Source organism: Akebia trifoliata, chromosome 5, assembly GCF_017979445.1.
Source record: "Akebia trifoliata isolate Shusen 1 chromosome 5, ASM1797944v1, whole genome shotgun sequence".
NCBI lineage: Eukaryota > Viridiplantae > Streptophyta > Magnoliopsida > Ranunculales > Lardizabalaceae > Akebia > Akebia trifoliata.
In genome coordinates, this window is record NC_141379.1 from 27363810 (window position 1) to 27382821 (window position 19012).

The 19012-nt window shown below is 34.3% G+C and overlaps 1 protein-coding gene across 2 annotated transcripts; it reads left to right on the forward strand.

Annotated features, from left to right (window-relative positions):
- The first annotated feature begins 1906 nt into the window (after nt 1-1906).
- On the forward strand, nt 1907-15271 carry LOC147401889 (vacuolar ATP synthase subunit H family protein). Of its 2 annotated transcripts, none has more exons than XM_086443359.1 (12): nt 1907-2025; nt 2178-2262; nt 5546-5671; nt 7024-7126; nt 7204-7274; nt 9030-9097; nt 9227-9344; nt 10941-11102; nt 11895-12020; nt 12234-12359; nt 13582-13761; nt 14735-15271. In XM_086443359.1, exons 2-12 carry the CDS (start codon nt 2233-2235, stop codon nt 14981-14983), a joined length of 1359 nt encoding a protein of 452 aa, XP_086299485.1. In that variant the 5' UTR covers nt 1907-2025; nt 2178-2232; the 3' UTR covers nt 14984-15271. The 2 variants fall into 2 exon arrangements, with proteins under 2 accessions (XP_086299485.1, XP_086299486.1); XM_086443360.1 differs by having other exon boundaries at nt 1947-2025; nt 2184-2262.
- Nucleotides 15272-19012: the final 3741 nt, after the last annotated feature.

A 19012-nucleotide genomic window follows, 5' to 3' on the forward strand; every position in this document is an offset into this window, starting at 1 on the left:
AGTTTCATAATGAGCTGATTTTTGGCAAGGATGATCTCCTCGTCATAGAGATCATCCTCACAAAAAATCAGCCCATTCCAAACATTTTTGCCCATATAAGATAAAACGGTGTGTCGCAATGTGAGTTGTAATAGGGGTATACGGAACCCGACCCATATATATAGGGGACGGTTCAGCAGCCCTAAAGTTTGTCAAGTTTGGTGCCAAACATTTTTCAAAATATGTCATGGAGATCATTCTCACAAAAAATCAGTTCATTCCAAAGCTTCTAACCCCATCAAAAATGATTTACAAAAATTGGATGATCCACGTTTCTTCAACTGTTAACTAGGGTTAGAGATCATCCTCACAAAAAATCAGCTTATTCCAAAACTTCTAATCCCATCAAAAGTGATTTACAAAAAATGTTTGGCACCAAACTTGGCAAACTTTAGGGTTGCTGAACCGCTCCCATATATATATGAAAAAAAATCAGCCCATTCTAAACCTTTTTGCCTATATAAGACAAAACATGTTGTAGTTTTATGAGTAGTTTTATGTGTATACGGATCCTAATCCATATATATATATATATATATATGGAGATGTTGTGGGTGGTTAAAATCCTAGATTTCGATTTTTTTTTGTTCACATGTGCCTCCATTTTTTGCACTAGAGCCTTCGCCTCCACCTTCTTCTTTCCCTCTGCTGGTTGCACCTCCAAATAGCAAAAAAGGAATAGAAGAAGATGAAAAAAAAGAAGAAAGAGGAGAAATGAGGGAGAATATTACCAAATTTTTGCAATGAAGAAATGCTCAGAAAATGGGTGAGAAACAGACTAGTTACCAACTTTTACTTCTGAGGGTGAAAGTTGAAACTTGTTGGAAAGTTCCCGACTTGCATTAGTTGCATCTTTCAAACATGCAAAACTGAACAACTCGTGCGAGTTGGACTTTCCCTCAATTCTCAAACACATCCCCAATCTAATTGTCAAAAGATTACCAAAATCAATGGATTAAGTCATCTTTGAAAAAAAAAATTCTAATAATTACATACGTTGAATCAAATTAATTTTTCAATGTGCAAGACGTCCAGGAAATGGGGTAAATGCCCACAAAGGGATCATAGAGTAACAAAATTTGAATTCAATAATTATCTAGTGTTGAGTCAGATAAATTTGAAAGAACTTCGTAAAAAAAATCAAGAAATTTTGAACTTCTAAAAGGGAGAATGTGAAAATGTCAGGCAACAGATCCTCTATAGCACATTTTTCCTGTAGCTACTATAAATCGTTGAGGGTGTACCATGTCATCACGACAATTACATTTGATCATTTAAATTTAGGATTTCAATGATCATCCATTTTTAAACCTTAATATGAAAAAGTTTTCTTATTTTGTTTTGGTATATATATTTTTCAAATCTAATCTAAACCATGCGTTCAAGAGATCTGCATTGGTTTTTTTTTTTCTTCTTCCTCTTGATAGGATGGTTTGTGGATTGTAGAATAAGAATTACTGGAAAAGTGGGATATAAAGGATTCATTCCCAATGTTATCATATTCCATGATTAATCGATAAATCAATTCATCGATTTAATTGACTACTCCCTTAATCGGACAATTTTACAAATTTTTGAAAAATATTGAAGAATTTTGTGACTATGGGTGCAACCAAAAATATAGCTGAGTACCAAACTCTTTTTGGTCATAGATGATCAAATCAACTTGAAAATCAGGTGAAGCTTGATAATCAATCTCAACCACTGGATCTTAAAACTTTAATTGGTGACCTAACCAAAGATCAACATCAGGTCCCCATCACACCACCTAATAATTATCAATTGATAACATTAACTAAGATGTAGGTCACTACGTAGATAGAACGATAGAGTGACACGTGTCTCATAAATTTCGTTATACATTTAAATTTCAGTACTCCGCGGAATACTACATCTTAACTCTTTATAAAGAAATTTAGCCCAAATCTCAGAGCGCCACAGTGTCAACTGTCAAACCCTGAGAAGGCACATCTCGCTCTCTCACGGGTTAGATTTTCTTTTTATTGTTTTTTACATTTTGATGATAATCTCTCCAATGATTTCGATAATTTTTAATCTGTAATTTCGATCTTTTTTGCATTAAAAACCCTAATTTTACCCAAATTTTCGATTTTTTTTGACGATCTGTGGATGAGTAGTTGCAGAGATTCGAAGATAATTGTTTCTGATCTTTCTTCCTGGAGCTAGATTTACATGGATCACGCCGAGTTGAACACGGAGCAGGTATGTAATCGAATCGTGCTTCTCTTCAATTTATTTTGTGATTTCTGATTCTGAATTTGAACTTTTGAAATTAATTTTTTCGCATTCGACTTGGATTAATCGTCTTAATACAATAATTGTTGAGCTGAGATCTAAATTCAGTGCTGTTTAGTTGTGAAAATACCTCCTCATTGTACGTCTAAAATTTGATTTAATCTGGATAGGTTTTAGTTATTATTATTATTATTATTTTTTTTTTTTTTGAAAAGTAAAACAAAAATGATCGAGGATTTAACCAAATTAATTTAATATTATTTGAAGAGAAAATGATTATAACTAAAATCATCAAGGATTTGTTTGAAGGGAATTTGATTTATGGAAGATGTGATGAACAAGGGGAGATTTGTAAGACCTGTGGTGTGATTCACACTGGTTTGTTTATTGTTCTTGAATCTTAATGAGATATAACAATAAAGTATCTAGTAAAAAGAAGAATTGTTTGATAGTCCACATGGAAAATAACACGCCATCTAGGAGCATGGAGGGTTGGACTTGGTTAAAGACCTCTATAAGTGATGGATCAAGTACTCTTAGCTAAGTAGCTTTGGATGTTTGGGGAGGAAGCAACTTGACTATGGAGGAAAATCATTTAAAGTATTATAATCAAAATCTTGGTTGTGAAAAAAGAAGAAAAAGAAATTTTTTATTCAAGCAATGGTTTTTAGTGTTTGGAAGGGAAATCAAAGCTAAGAAATGCTTTAGCAGTAATTTCATTCAAGTTGTAGATTGAACTTTTCTGGAATCCATTCATTAAAAGAACTTGAATGAGTGGTTGTGGTATTTGGTTTGGCTTCAAGCTACTTTGAGCAGGCATAATATCCGATGTCTTAGGCAAAAGATGCATGTAAAACTAGAATCTGAAAGGAGTCTTTTTGGCTAGTTTGTGTGTACTTGATCTCATGACCTTCAATGCCTACTCTTTACTACAAAAATCTCATTCGTGAAGCTACATAGTCTAAATAAATAGTCATGAAGCTCACCTGCATGAACAAGAAAATGACAAGTACTTTCTAATGAGGGCGTCCCATGTAAGAGCCCCTTTGGATACAAAGTAGAAAGTAGAAATTAGATAGGAAGAAAGTAGCTTTGGAAGAAAGTAACTTTTAGAAAGTAAAAAATAGTTTCCTTTTGCTTTTTAAAAAGTAAGGATTTTTTTACTTTTTTAAAAGTAGTTTTCTAAAATGAATCCAAATAGACTTTATAACTTTTTAACTTTCAAAAGTCAAAAAGTTACTTTTTTGTGTGTATCCAAACAGGCTCTAAATAAATAGTCACCAAATCGGTATTCCCTAAAGGTAGGCAAGAAAGATGACCAAGCATGCCATATGACATAGACCTTCAACATCGCATCTTTTTCCTTGTTATCAAAGACCCTTCATTTCTTCCCTTCCGTAAGTTCCAACACATTTGGTATCCACTAAAGTTAGGCAGGAAAGATGACCAAGCATGCCATATGACATAGACCTTCAACATTGCATCTTGTTCATCTTTTTCCTTGTTATCATAGACCCTTCATTTCTTTCCTTCCATAAGTTCCAACACATTGCAAAAGGGAGAAACTCCATACAGATCCACCTCTTTTAATAAAGGCTTTCGAGAATCATCCTTCAAAAAAGCCAAAGGTACTTCCACATGGTCCAAAACACATCAAGCCTCCTAAAGAATTCGACCCATGTTACCCAAGAGAAAAACAAAATGCAAAAGAATGCTTTTTTATGTGCTTTCTTTATAGGCAAGTGAGGAGACCGTTGGTTAACTTTGGCCTCAATCGTTGATTCTCGAGTTCGGTTTTCAATTTTTTTTCCATAAGTGTTTTGGCATCTTTTGGGTTACTATTAGAGGTTTGTTGGGGCTAATTAGGGGTTGTAAAACAAGTATTTTGAAGTTCACTGGTGGATCTTGTAGAGGATGGCACATTTTTCAATATGTTGGTGCATTTTGAAACAAGGGAGTTATAGATACTTTGTGGACAAGCATGAATATTGGAGCCAGTTAAGAGTGAAAATCAAAGCTATTCTCATCATTGGTCAACCATTTAAAAGAGTTCAAACTGTTAGATATGCTAATTATATCAATTGGAAATCCATGATTGGTGTTCTAATCTTCGTTAAGGACTCCCATCTAAAGACAAATACACCTTTAAAGGGGAAACATAAAGTTGCATCGCATCCCCATCTCATTTTTTTAATCCAAAGTCCTATCTTCCATTCATTCTTACATTTCCTTTAGTTGTCTTTACCACATGGCCATTTAAAATCTCTCTCTATCCCCCCTTCACAAAGGAAAAAAAAAAAGAAGAAGAAAAAAGAAGGGATTTTTTTTCAGTATATTTATCAATATCTTTTCTGGTCATCATTCCTATGTTTTCCTTTAATCCTACTAGTGGTCCATAGATTCTTAATATTAGTTTGATTAACAACAATTATCTCTTGTTCTCTTAATTTCTGCATCCTTCACATTTTATCTCTCAGTTCCTTACTGCATTTTTAATAGTTCCTTTCCTGTCAAAAACAAAAAAAACAAAAAAAATTGTAGTCATTGTCTACTCCTGGATTTTTTCTCCTTTCCACGACAATTGGGTGTCAGTGAAATGTGTCACTTCCAGTGAATAGCCTATCCATAGTGTGAGCTTGAAATGGTGTTTCAGGATTCACGTGAAAGGTTTTTGGAAAGTTTTACTGGCTGCCATCCTTCTGTGTTTGGGACCAGCAATGAAATGATATAAGATCAACTTTGCCATTTTTTTTCTAAAAAGCACTAGGCACAATAAATAATGGTTCATCCACTGGTTTGCGTACTCTGTAATCCATGGAATCAATTGCTCCATCGAAGGGGTCGCCACTACGAAGCCAATAAGGAGTCGCGTAGCGATGGGATATTAAAAATATAGTAATACTAGCAACCAACTACAGTTATTGCTAGGGAATTGAGATGTTTTAACTGTGAAATGGTGAAACCGTATTCTATTGGTTTCATTCCTACTAGTGGAAGCTGAAATAGTCTAATTCTGTGCTGTAGTGTGATGAATTTTTTTCTCATGCAAATGGTTACTGTTTCAGTATTTCATCAGATCAATTGTATCGTTGCTTTGATGGCTAATTAAATATTTGATCCTGTTTGATGCTTGGCAGATCAGCACCAATCCTTGGTTAAATAAGTTAACTAGATTTCAGATATAATTATTAACAGAAGGTTGTTAGGATGCTCACTACCTTTACTTTGACATCTTGTTCTATTCCTCAAGGTTCTCAAGAGGGACATCCCATGGGAGACTTACATGACAACTAAGTTGATCACAGGAACATGCCTTCAATTGTTAAGGCGGTATGATAACAGATCTGAAAGTTATCGAGCAGCACTACTTGATGATGTAAGTTCTATGGGACCTTTGCTCTTTTATCTTAATTTTGGAATATGTAAATGTTTTTTTTTTTTTTTTTTTGAACTTTTCTTGATCAGATCATAGGCTTCGACGTCTTGTTGTTCCTGATCTAATATTCGTTCTTTCATTTTCTTGGTACTGTTTTTCAAATACCCTTTCTCACCTCCCTAAACCTGTATGGTCACGCTTGGCAGCAAATAACCTTGAAAATCTTTCCCCCAATGCCTGTAGATTTTACATGTTTAAAGATATTTAACCTTTTTTAAGTTTTGCTGGGACTCAAAGTTCAATGCCCTTGTGCTTTACGCTACATATAGAACAAACACAGTTTGTAGGATGTATGGAATCTACCAATAATCTTTCAATTATTTGTGAGGGAGAAGTGTTTTTTTTTATGGGTTCCAATCTTTTTTGTATCCACCCTGTACCCACACATACGGCCCAATGACACATCAGTTTGGATATTCCATTAATAGGCTGCCTTTTGGATGGTCATAACCTGAATGTAATGGGTTTACAATTGTGACCACTTTATGTATGGGCTTTGTTTTTTTATCTTTAACTTTATTTATATCTATTCAAGTTTTAGCTCTTGATTTGGACAATTAAGATCTTAATAATGAGTTTTTTTGTTGTGTACCAACCAAGAGACAGCCTTCCAGTTAGTCGATCCATATCTATTTGTAGTTTAGCCGCATATGTGTTATGTAGCATATGACAAGAAGGCTAATCACATTGGTATACTCCAATGTTCATTTTACAATTTAGTGGTGATTCATAAATTCTCCAATTTATTTGTAGCTTTTATCTTTCATATTTATGGTCTTAACAATTCACTCGATGCAAATTGGGTTTTAGATTGGCTACTTTCAACACCTAATTAGAATTCTAGTTAAGAAATAACAGTAGTATTTAGCAGTACTCCGTGTACTTTCAAACTCTTGGATATTCCCACCGACCATAATTCATCCTTCATTGATTCATATGTTGTTGTTGAGATATTTTCAATTTTAAAGAAGGTGCCAGCTTGCTTAGTTGGTTAAGTCTATCAGTGATGATAGTGATACCATAGACCTAGTTCAGTTCCTGCCATCACCGAGATATTGAGATCGGAAAGAAAAAAAACACTGAATTCCTGCCATCGTTTTTGTCCTTTGATGACATTGCTAATGGGAACATGATGCAAAATCACTATTTGATGGGCAGAATTTTGGTCCAGGAGTATTCCTAAGGTTTGATAGATTTTATTGGTATTACTATTATTAATATTTTGTTTGGGGGGGTGGTCGAAAAGCACCTATTTGTTTCATTATATTGATTAGTGTGAACAACTAATGCAGGATGGTCCAGCTTATGTTCGAGTGTTTGTTAACATTTTGCGCGATATATTTAAAGAAGAAACAGTGGAATATGTTCTAGCTCTTATTGATGAAATGCTCACAGGTAAAGGGAAGGTTTTCAGCATATCTTTTTTAATCTATAAATTTCTGTTGACATATTGTTCATTTTTCTCTTGGCAGCAAACCCAAAACGAGCCAGACTATTTCATGACAAATCTCTTGCAACTGAAGATACTTATGAACCTTTCTTAAGTTAAGTTGCTATACAAAACCATTTGAAGATCAATTGATTTTCTTCTTTGGTATTCATTTGATTTATAGTTATTGCGTCAACTTTATTGATTTTTTCATCCACATTTCACTTTATTGGTGTCAGTTTACTAAGTTGGTCAACGTCTGTGAGTGTCAATTCCACGACGTTCAAAATCTGCCTTTACCTACTAATTTCTAACCACTAACTTGCTTGCTTATCAAATAATATAATATCATGCCTTTTACTTCTTATTTAATTGGGCTTCGTTGATTTACTCCTTGTATACCCTCTTTGTTTCTTTCACTGTGTTATTATGTTTTTTGTAATTAAATTCATTAGAAAGGAGGTTGAGGAGACCCGTCAATAGTACAAATGACAAAAACACCCCCATCACAACCCACTACTCTGCAAAAATACTGTAAACCCAACCCCACAAAATCCTCAAAGAAGACACCTCCGAATTCTTTAAAAATCTTACACCAAAAATAGAAAACCCAAAATTAATATGGTAATATCTTCACATGATTGCTCTCTATTTTCAAACCTTCTATTATTCATCTCCCTCCATAAGACCCAACAAATTGCAAATGGCACGGGACTCCAAAGAATTCCTTTTGCCATTGAGCAATTGCAATGCATACCCAAAAAGAACCAACTCTCAAATAACTTCCAAAGGGATGGAGGAAGGTGACTAGTAATACCAAAAAGAGAAAAGAAATGATGCCACACCTCAAAAGCCACAATAAATTGATTTCACATCACATTTGCAGATAATGCATAAATTACCCAATGGGATACCCTGCCTAATGAGATTATCAGAAGTAAGGATCTTATTTGATATCGACTACCACACAAAGTAAGAGATTTTTTACGGAATTTTAGTGCTCCTAACTGGAGTAAAAGGGAAATAAAGTGCAAGCCAATCAGGATGCCTCAATTATCAAAAAACCAAAAACTACAAGCAATGTAAGAAAAAAGGGAAAACTGTTTAAAAAATCAAAAAAATATAAGAAAATGAAAACAAACTTATAACAATATATTTGGATGGCATCATTTTCCAAATTAAATAAAATTGATTATATTTAGTCATCTAGTAACAAGAATAAAAGAACCCAAGAAGCTAACTAGTCAATAATACATAAACTATTCATGATACGACGGTGGCCTACTTTAATTATCAAGTTCTAGTTGTAGATAATTAAAGTGGACTTTGCTTTAATTGTTTAACCATTGGATATTATGATCTTATGTTAGAATGCATAAATTCAATGTTTTGAAAAAAAAAAAATAAAGTAAAAAAATAAGACTTAAAGAGAATATATGCGGGTGAAAGAACAAAAAAAATAGCTTAGAATAGGGGGTGAGAGTAGGTAGTTGTAGGAGAAGATAGATTAAAAAAACTTGAATTTATTGCTCCCATAGTCAAATTTTTGCCCATTGGAGTAACATGCCATCGCATATTGATTGCATACTTTTGTATGCCATGGCATAATGAACCAGAAACCCTAAATCACATGTGCCATCATGGCATATGCGATTTACTCATATAAAATAGCATATGCAATCGCATTTGACAACACTGACTACAATATTTTTTTCTCTTCTTTTTCTTTCTTAATAAATTCACACTGGTATCTAAAAAATACCAGATTTTCTGATTACACTGATTGTAAATGGTAGTTATGATGTGAGAATAACCAAGTTCCTTGCATTTCAATTGACAAAACAAAACTTTCTTTGCTCTTTCTTTTTCAGATTGCTTTGGAAAAGTAACTGGTTCATACAAGAGAAGAGCTGTAAGATATTGTCTTTGGTAGTAAGGTATGTAAAAGTTTCTTCATCACTCTATTTGATGGAGCTTAGATTCTTTGACCATCAACATTAATGCTATATTTTTGTGTGTTTATTGACTTACTCTTTTTGTAAATACATATTTTGGTGTGACTAAAGTGCTAGACCAAAAATCAAAGTTGGTATAATTGCAAATGGAGAAGCCTCACGCTCAAAGAACAATTTCACTACTATTGATGCTGTATTGAAAGGACTAGTGGATTGGCTTTGTGCACAGGTTAGTATTGATTTTTTTTATTTTTATAGATAAGCAAAATATTTTATTTAAAAAGAAAGGGAAAATGGTGGTCGAGAGACCAAGCAAGCAACACACAATACATCAAGAACTACGTGACTCAGTACTAATTGTATCCCATCTAAAGAGAAGATCCCCAGAAAAACCCCTTTGAATTCTTTGAAAGTTTTACACCAAAAAAAAAAAAATCAACCCAAAATAAAAAATTCATGGGGAACATGATCATTGCCATCAAATAAACAACTAGTCAACTATTTTATTCCTTTGAAAACATCACTAGAAATGGCTAAAGTTATCATGCTCTAGAGAATCCTCTTCCTAGAAGTAAAAATCTGAGTGAAAGGTCAGAAGGATATATATGTTGCTATCCTATAATAATCAAGTCAAGCTAAACAAGTGTGATTCAACAAAAAAATTGATATTTATGGTTAAGTATTTTATGGTTATTATTAATATATATTGTATATCGCAAAAAAAGGTATGATAGCAACAATACATTGCAGTAGATTACGCTACCTATTCAATTCTGGTGTTTTTAGAAGTGTGTGGATCGATGTGAGGCATTTTTAGAACACCTTGGGCTGTAGAGGAAAAACCTTGTGTAAGAAACATACACCTCATGGTCTGATACTTGAGAAAAGGAGAATATCTCAATTGATGTGTGATGCTTTTCATTTCTTGGCTCAGGTGTGTGTCTAAATGGACGCGATATGTACTCAAGATTATAAAAAATAAAAAATTCTTTGTATTGTTTTTTTAATCTCATTTTTAACCATTGTTTAAAGTTGTTTTAACCTTAGTTGTTGGTTAGCGAAAATCAGAAGGCACGTCTTCTCCCCAATTATATTGAACAAAATTTTATATTTTTTTTCCTAACTTCTTCTTTCTTTCTTTTTTGGAATTTATCTTATTATTTGTTTAGTTATAAAGCATGCTCATGAGACTTGCTCGCATTTTAGTCAAGTGAAAGTGCCTTGTCTTTGTGTTCTAAAATTTTGTATAGATGGATCATTTTTCAAATTAAATAATGGGCCTCTTACCTCTATTTTCAAAATAATAGCCGTTATTGAAGTTGAAATATCATTTTGAAACAATGTATTTCAAGATGACATTATCTGTGGTGTGGCCTACCATTATATAATGATGTTCTATTACTATTAGTTTAAAAGTAGTGTAACTCTACACAATGACGTTGTTTTAGACCTTGAATCCAGCTATTTGAAATTTATGCTCAGGCCCTTTTGCCCATTTGTCTCGTCTATTTCTATTTTAGGAAAGAGAAAAAAATCTGAAGCTCGCATGGTTGAATGTGAAATTTTTCTTTTTTTTCTTACATCAAATAAAAAAGATAATTTTCAAATAGTTTGTTTTAGGTGCACTACAAGACTTTTGACTTTCTTTATAGATATAAATCATTTGAAATTAAAGTTTCTACCTCCAAATCCACCCCCCCCCCCCCCCCCCCCCCCCTCCCTCTTCTCCCAAGACATAAAAAACAAAAGATATCAATCCTGTAGCTGCTTTTCATTGACAATTTTATCGTCACGTGGTAAGCTTTATCTTTCCATGTGAGTGCAGCTGAAGAAGCCTTCCCATCCTACTCATGGCATTCCAACTGCTATCAGTTGCTTAGCAACCTTGCTGAGGGAACCCTTGGTCAGATCTTCGTTTGTACAGGCAGATGGGGTGAAACTGCTCATTCCCTTTATTTCTCCAGCATCCACACAGCAATCCATCCAGGTGATTAATGTTTCTGTTTTCCTTATATATATACTGTGGATGGAAAATCCTGTAATAAGCAGTAGTGTCTGTCTGTATGGAGTATGGAATGAAGTTCACTGTCCGAAGAATGGAGAAGCATTCTAAATTTATGGGCATGCTTGGATGTGGGATTAGGACTTACATTTAGGATACATCTGCCAGCACCTTAATTCTTGTTGGAAAAGGTGGATGGTCAGATGGGGGTACTAGCAACTTAGAAAGTCATTTGATCTACTGTTACTTCTTTATGTACCTCTGTTTTTTTATCTCCTCTAACTTTTTATCTTTTGAATGTGCCCCAACTGTTAGGGTCATTTTAACTTGTCTTCTAAGACTGTGACCTTAGCTTGGCCCAACAGAGCAAGACTGTGACACCAACCTAGCTCTGACTCTTATAGGGGTTGGACTGACAGACTTACTTCTAAAGATGCCCTAAAAGTTCCATGATGCACATGCATAAGAAAAAGATGGCTGTTATTTGTAGGCCAATTATGGTATCAACATAGATCAATATTTCCAATACACAGGTCATTTGACAGTCAAGTTCAGGGGTTCACAGTAGGATCCACTGTTTTTTCTCATTTATTCCTTGAACCTGGAGACAAATCTGAAACGAATGTCCCATTCCCATATGCATATTTGGCCGAACCAGTACAAATCCGACTCTTGATTCATGTTGACAAATCCTGGAATAACTTTAAACATGTTTTTAATACCTTTTTATGTGTGCTTGTAAGTGCTGAAAATGATACCTTTTTTTCTTTTTGTCAGCTCCTTTATGAAACATGCCTATGCGTTTGGCTCCTGTCTTACTATGAACCTGCAGTGGAGTACCTGGCTACTTCTAGGGCCCTGCCACGACTAGTAGAAGTCGTTAAAGGTTCCACTAAGGAGAAGGTAAGGTGTATGTTGCAGTTGTTTTCATTTTATAGATGATATACATTTATATCACTCATTATTCCATGAGTATGGTGCGGAAGGCAAGCAGATGTCCTTTACATTTTGTACCTTTTAGTCCTATATGTTTCCCTTAACTATGGGAATTCGTACCATATTTTGATCCTAAGCCTACTGGAAACTAATTTGACTCCTTTGTGGGTCAATTCTTAGGTTGTGAGGGTGGTTGTCTTAACCCTTAAGAACTTGCTTCCCAAAGGGACATTCGGGCCACAAATGGTCGACCTTGGATTGCCGCAAATTGTTCTGAATTTGAAAGCGCAGGCATGGAGTGATGAGGTGAGAAGATTTAGTTATGTAGCTCATTTTTTTTTTTTTTTTTTGAATAACAGTTTTATTACCAAGGGTAAAAAAAAAGAGATTGATAGGCCTACCCACAAAGGTTGCAAGAAAAAATGAAGCAAAAAAGAACAAAAGAGATCAAACACCCACAAACAGAACCCTATAATTCCTCTGAACAAACAAAGCCCCGCTGAAACAAAAATCCTCAAAGAAGTCCTTGAAGGCTTTGCACCAATAAAACAAAAGACCAAGGACACTTATGATCACATCCTTAATGGAGTGCTACTTTCCGTCAAATACAGCCAATTCTCTCCAAATGGCCCAAGATACTGTGTAGTAGGTCAAGCTCCAAGTGCTTCTTTATGTCAAATGCATGGCCATTCCTCTCCCTCCAAATGGAATTAAAAAAATTGTTCACTGATTACCTATCTACATCATATTTACCATATTTTTGAGGAGTAAATCCCCCATTCTTTTAGTCAGGGAATAATGCACCTATCTCAAAATTTAAAAAAATATATATATTTCTTTTCTTTTGGTTGGTTCAGTGAGTTATTTTAATACTTTAAAGCTTTTGGCACAAAGGTTCTCAGGATAATATAATTCATGTGGAAGAGTATAGGTCGTGCACACAGCATGAAGTTTTTATTAACCATCTCTGCCCGTGTTATGGTTAGGTGGGCCACTGATATAATCCACCTAAACATTGCCGTAGCCCAATGATGGTCCTTCTGGAATGTCAAAAGTATTAATATCAAGGCAACATTCTCTTTGACTGTCCAATGGTGACCTACTGGTGGTTTACCTACTCCAATAGAAATTATTGATAGTTTCTAAACACTGATCTAATCCAATAAAAAAAGAAGTTTTTGCCCACTTGTGTTGAATACAGAACTTTATGAAAGTTCATCCCCTATATAACAACTAGGGAATGAAACTATTTTGACTTATGGGCACTGTTATTGAAGTCCAAACACCATTCTATTTGATTAAAGGTTGTGTATGCTTCTACTAATTGGTAATGGTGTATGTCTTGGCCACCTCATATCAACTTCAATATTGGTATGTGCTGGTCCCAACACAACTAAGTTGCCACCACATTAGTGTGAAGCTAAATCCTGACTAGACTCAGAGCCCACGCCCTGAAACTCAAAGTCTGTTCAATTTACATTTTAGATTCCTAATATATGTTCATACTGTTTTTTCGTATTCTCTATAGGACCTGTTGGAGACCCTGAATCAATTAGAAGTGGGGCTTAAAGATAATATTAAGAAGTTGAGTTCATTTGATAAATACAAGCAGGAAGTCCTTCTTGGCCATCTTGACTGGTCACCCATGCACAAAGATCCAATTTTCTGGCGTGAAAATATTACAAAATTTGAAGAGAATGATTTCCAGGTATTATTTTTTTATTTTGTATGAGTTTGTTTTCTGCCCTTATCTTCATAAAGAGCGAGTCAACTGGTTCAGAGCTATATAGTAGTGAATCGAATTTTTCAGTGATGGTTTTACATTCTAGATATTTTATTGTCATTTAATGCTGCTCTGTAAAAGTAAAATGGGAGCTAGATGGCAGCATTTCTTTGGCAGAGGTGAAAGCTTTACTGGGAAACTGAATCCCTTATGACAATTGAAAAAGCATCAATGTATTTCAAAATTAAAAGAAGCAAAAGAATTATAATATCTGAAAATCTTATACATTCCAGTGTTACTTGAGAACTGCTAATTTGGTTTGGGGTTCTTTTATAGTTGCCGTAGGTGTTGTACCCTATTTTTATATTTTACTAAGATTTTGAGAATTTGCATTCAGCTAACCACTACCTCGAGGCATAAGGCCACGTCTCACATGCATGGAATTTCAAAATAAATAATATAACATAATTAATATGCAAAAAAAAAAAAAAAAAAATTAAGGCAGCCACTACATTTCCAATTGCTAGTTGTGCCATGTGAAAAAGATGTTTTTTGTGGAATTAACCATTCCATTTCTTTTAGAAAGAAATTCTGTTAAAAGTAGGCAATTATGGCATAGTTACACGAGTCTATCCATGCATATAGGCTTTGATTTGAAGGGAATCATGACATAACCGTCAAGGTGAATAAGATATAATATATATATATATAATATATATATATATATATATATATATATATATATATATATATAACAATATGCAATATTATTATCTGTTCAAGCAAGGAATAAATATTTATATTTGTATAATTGAAAGATGTCGTATTTTATTTATTTATTTTTTCCTTTTAAAGCATATTGCAGTGGCAACCCTATATGAGAATTATAATTATTGATGACAGTTTGCTCCACATCCTCATACCTATTGTTTCTTGTTCTTGGTGTCCTCCACTGCAGATTCTTCGGGTCCTCATCACAATCCTTGACACTTCCAGCGATCCCAGGGCACTAGCTGTGGCCTGCTATGATCTATCACAATTCATTCAGTATCATCCAGCTGGACGTATCATAGTCACTGATCTCAAAGCTAAGGAGCGAGTAATGAAGCTAATGAATCACGAGAACGCAGAAGTTACGAAGAACGCTCTTCTATGTATACAAAGGCTTTTCCTTGGCACCAAGTATGCAAGCTTTTTGCAGGCTTAAGTCTCAGATATATTATATTGCACGGGAAACTTGGAAGTTTTAAAGTTTCGGACATGCCAAGTCCACTACTGTCTTTGATGCATCAGTGAAATGCTGTTCGTTGAATGGGGGATTGAGTGAGATTCTCTCTGGTTATTATTTGAGTAAAGTTATTTATAATCCTAGGCTGTTGCTACGGCGGATCTTTTTTACTCAATAATGTAGGGAGCTAAATGTTTTGTTATATGCAGAGTACAAATTGTTTTATTAAACTATGGAATAAAATTGTTATTATTTGTGTGATTTTAATCATGAACTGAATGAACTAGTGCATGGCTTAAGGTTCAAGCTGAATTGGAAAATACTCAAATCTAATGGCTATAATTTTATCGATCTTTCTTAGTTTTAGTAAGTCCACTAAAGAAAGGCAATGGTCATTCTAACATTAACCCTGAGGGGGTGGCTCAATGGCAATTTTGAATCCAATAAGTGGTGGGAGTCCATACGCTGTGTGTTTGATACCCAGTATGAGTAATATTTCCTTGGCCCCACCGGTGAAGGTGTTCCCTCATTTACTTGGTGCGTGTGATGTGTGGGTGTTGCACGTGGCCGGGATAGGGTCCTATATGCCTTGGTTCAGGCTTTGGCTCATCAGGTCATCCTAATCGAACTCACTGTAAGTCAGGACACCCCAATTATAAAAATAAAAAGGCAATAGTCAGAAAAATTGTTGTAGGCAAAATTTTACAACAATGAAGCCTAATCACAAAGATTTGGGGTTGGTTAAATGAATCATGTTTTTTTACATTCCAATCTATTTGAAGTCCATGTACTTTGCTTTTATCATGCTAAGAGAGGTCATATTTGCTTTCTTTGTCTCAATCTACATTCTTTTGGATTTTCCTTTTATTTATTATTATTATTATTTATTTTTTTTAAGGATTTTCAACTCGAGAAAAATATATGTACATGAATTCCAATTGTTAGAATTTATCAAAAGTATACATTTTATCGGGATATGCATAGCTTGGTCAGGATTTGAAAAAGGGGGTACATTGGTTGAAAGAGAGATGATTAAAAGCACCAAAACCAAAAGACAAATTCAATCAACCTATCACGACCCACATCGGGCTTGGGTTGATCTAAAGGTACCTTGGGTTATGTTTGAGTTATGAATTCTGTGAAACAACGAAGCAATAAAGAGAATAAAAATCACACATGGATAATATAAGGATTTATGTTGTTCGATAGTATACTTATGACAATAAATCAAAATTGATCTTCTTCACTAAGAAATCAAGGATTACATTACAAGAAAAACACACTCAAGATTTTAATCATAAACCCAACCCCTGAAATCCTTGTACACCCCTCCCCTCTTCTCTCTCAAACCCTATAAGAAGAGAACCCTTTTATACCTTGCTCCCTTTCTCTCTCAAATAGTAGAAGAAGAATACTTTTATAGTTTTTACAATTTTAGAGATCTCTATTTATAAATCAAGAGTTTATAAAAAAAAAAAAATCCAAAACAAAATATCACATAATTCCCTTTTAGCAATTCTAAGAATGAAATAGAATACAAGACAATTGTACAACAATCTCAACCTCAGCTTGAATTCTTTCACACCAAAGACCTAGAACAACAACTTATCACATATGCTCATCGCTCTACCTTGATCTAAATACCAGAACCAATTTGGAGAGAAACCGCACATGTCTTCCATAACGAACTTTGTAGCACTAATGCTACGATGCAACTCCACCTCAAACCTAAATCAACTCGACTCAGTTACAAGTTTGCAAACACAACAAATAATCACTGGCCTTTTAGAATCACCAACTACACACCATCGAATCATCCCGATCCACCCCAATTTGATCACACGACCAATGTACATGTGTAGCTATCATAGGGTAACTACCCAGTCAACCGTAAAGTACCTTAACTGGTCCTCTCGAATTGTAAGAATCAAGTCATGATCATCTGTCATAGTCTTTGATTTACCAAACTTCCCTTTCAACACCCTAACAAGGTCTTGTTGAATAAAGATATCCTTCGCCTTTCTTTGCTATGGATTGAAACTACCACTTTTGTCGAATCTCTTGACCTCGAATTTCATGTTTGAACTCTTCACTGTCATCATATTAAACCTCAAATGAAAAGAAAGTATAATCTCAAAAAACACAATCAATTTGTACCAACACCCTGTACGAACCCCAATTGACTCTGATATCAATTTGTGAAATAATAAAGTAGTAAGAAAACAAAAATTGTAAATTAACAACACAAGGATTTACGCAATTAAGCAGTAGGCCTACGTCCACAGATCAAAACAAGAATAATCATTATTTTATTTCCCTTGAGCTTTTATAGGCCTAGAGATATCTATTTATAAAATCGAAAATTACTAAAACGTGTCTATTGGATCTCAATGCTTGGATCCAATCCCATTGGATGACAATTGGATCAGCTCACACTCATAGAGATAAAATACACATGAAAGTCCTACTCAAACCAAAGGTCAGGTTGGATTGGAGTATGGGTTCTGCACTTTGGACTTTGGATTGACCACCCAACCTGAACCAACTTCCCAAGTTGTACTTTAGATTTTACGTGAAAATGATTTTTTTCTGAAGATCTCATGTTCCAAACCAAACAAGGACATCATACATTTTTTTATTTAAAAAAAAAAAAAAACCAATTGAAAAATAAAATTTTAAACTCTAGTGGTCTAGACAATATGTGCATGTCAAAATAAATTATATATAATTTCTACTTTTATCCTCCAACACATTTTAATTTTAATGGGAAAATGACTGTGTAGACCAACTTTTTGCATAATGTTACCAATCGGTGCTTCATTTGCAAATGAGTCATGCCGGAGTGAACTCAGATGTGGCGTGCGCATATCCGTAGATACGTTTTACTCATATCTCAGAGAAAACGCATATATGGGCATGTGAGCGCCACCATGTCAAGATGTCCCCTGTGTGCTCTCCATTGAGATCATTTCATCATTAATCTTTGTAAATACGGATCTTTTAAGACCCTTATTTTAAATTGTCCTTATCAAGATCTTTTGAGATATTTTATAATAAAATATCAAAATTACTCTTATCAAATATAACTTAAAAGAACGCATTTCATCTCGTATGTGCAAATAACTTTAAAATTGATGACTTGCCTTTGGTCTTGTCTTATAGATTAATTAGAATTGATTTTTCTTTCTAAACAAGTCATCTTCAACCTCATAGATGATGATGATAGAAATGACGATGATGGTTATTGTGGTCATGTCATCATGATCTCATCATTATTCAAAAGAATAAAAATGCCTAATTTTTGAAAAAATATAGGATAATTTTTTTTCCAATAATTTACAGTACGTTGATGTTAAGAGGCATATCATCAATTTTCAAATATATGCTTCTCAAATATTTTATCAAATTAATTTTTTTTTTTTTTTATGGGTGGGTGGTTGGGTAGATCATTTGCCTTGGGATACATAAGAAAGATTTTTAATTATGTGTATCCCTAGGTAAATGATCTATGATTCTCTGACAAGGATGTAGGGGACATATGGGGACACTTTGACGTTGGTGTGCTAGAGTGACCTCAGCCGAGGACACATGGGGGACACTGATGACTTGCCTCTGGCCTTGGTCTTGTCCTATAGATTAATTAATTAGAATTGATTTTTCTTTCAAAGCAAGTCATCTTCAACTTCACCTATGATGATGATAAATATAACGATGATGATGATTGTTGTGGTCATGTCGTCATCACCATTCAAGTGAATAAAAATGCCTAATTTTAAAAAACATGTAGGATAATTCTTTTTCAAATAATATTAATGTTAATGGGCATATGATCAATTTTCAAATATATGTATCTCAAATGTTCATACAATCTCAAATGTTCATACAATTTAAATTGAGGGGGGGAGGGGGGGGGGGGGGGTAAAGAAATCATCTATCCAGAACCTTCCCACGTATAATAATGCATGTCTCGAGATAAATGATCTACGATTGTATGATAAAGACGTAGGA

Coding starts and splice junctions, on each gene's coding strand:
- LOC147401889 (XM_086443359.1), top strand. CDS start 2,233: ATGGATCACGCCGAGTTGAACACGGAGCAG. Junction 2,263..5,545: donor CCGAGTTGAACACGGAGCAG/GTATGTAATCGA, acceptor CTATTCCTCAAG/GTTCTCAAGAGGGACATCCC. Junction 5,672..7,023: donor GAGCAGCACTACTTGATGAT/GTAAGTTCTATG, acceptor CAACTAATGCAG/GATGGTCCAGCTTATGTTCG.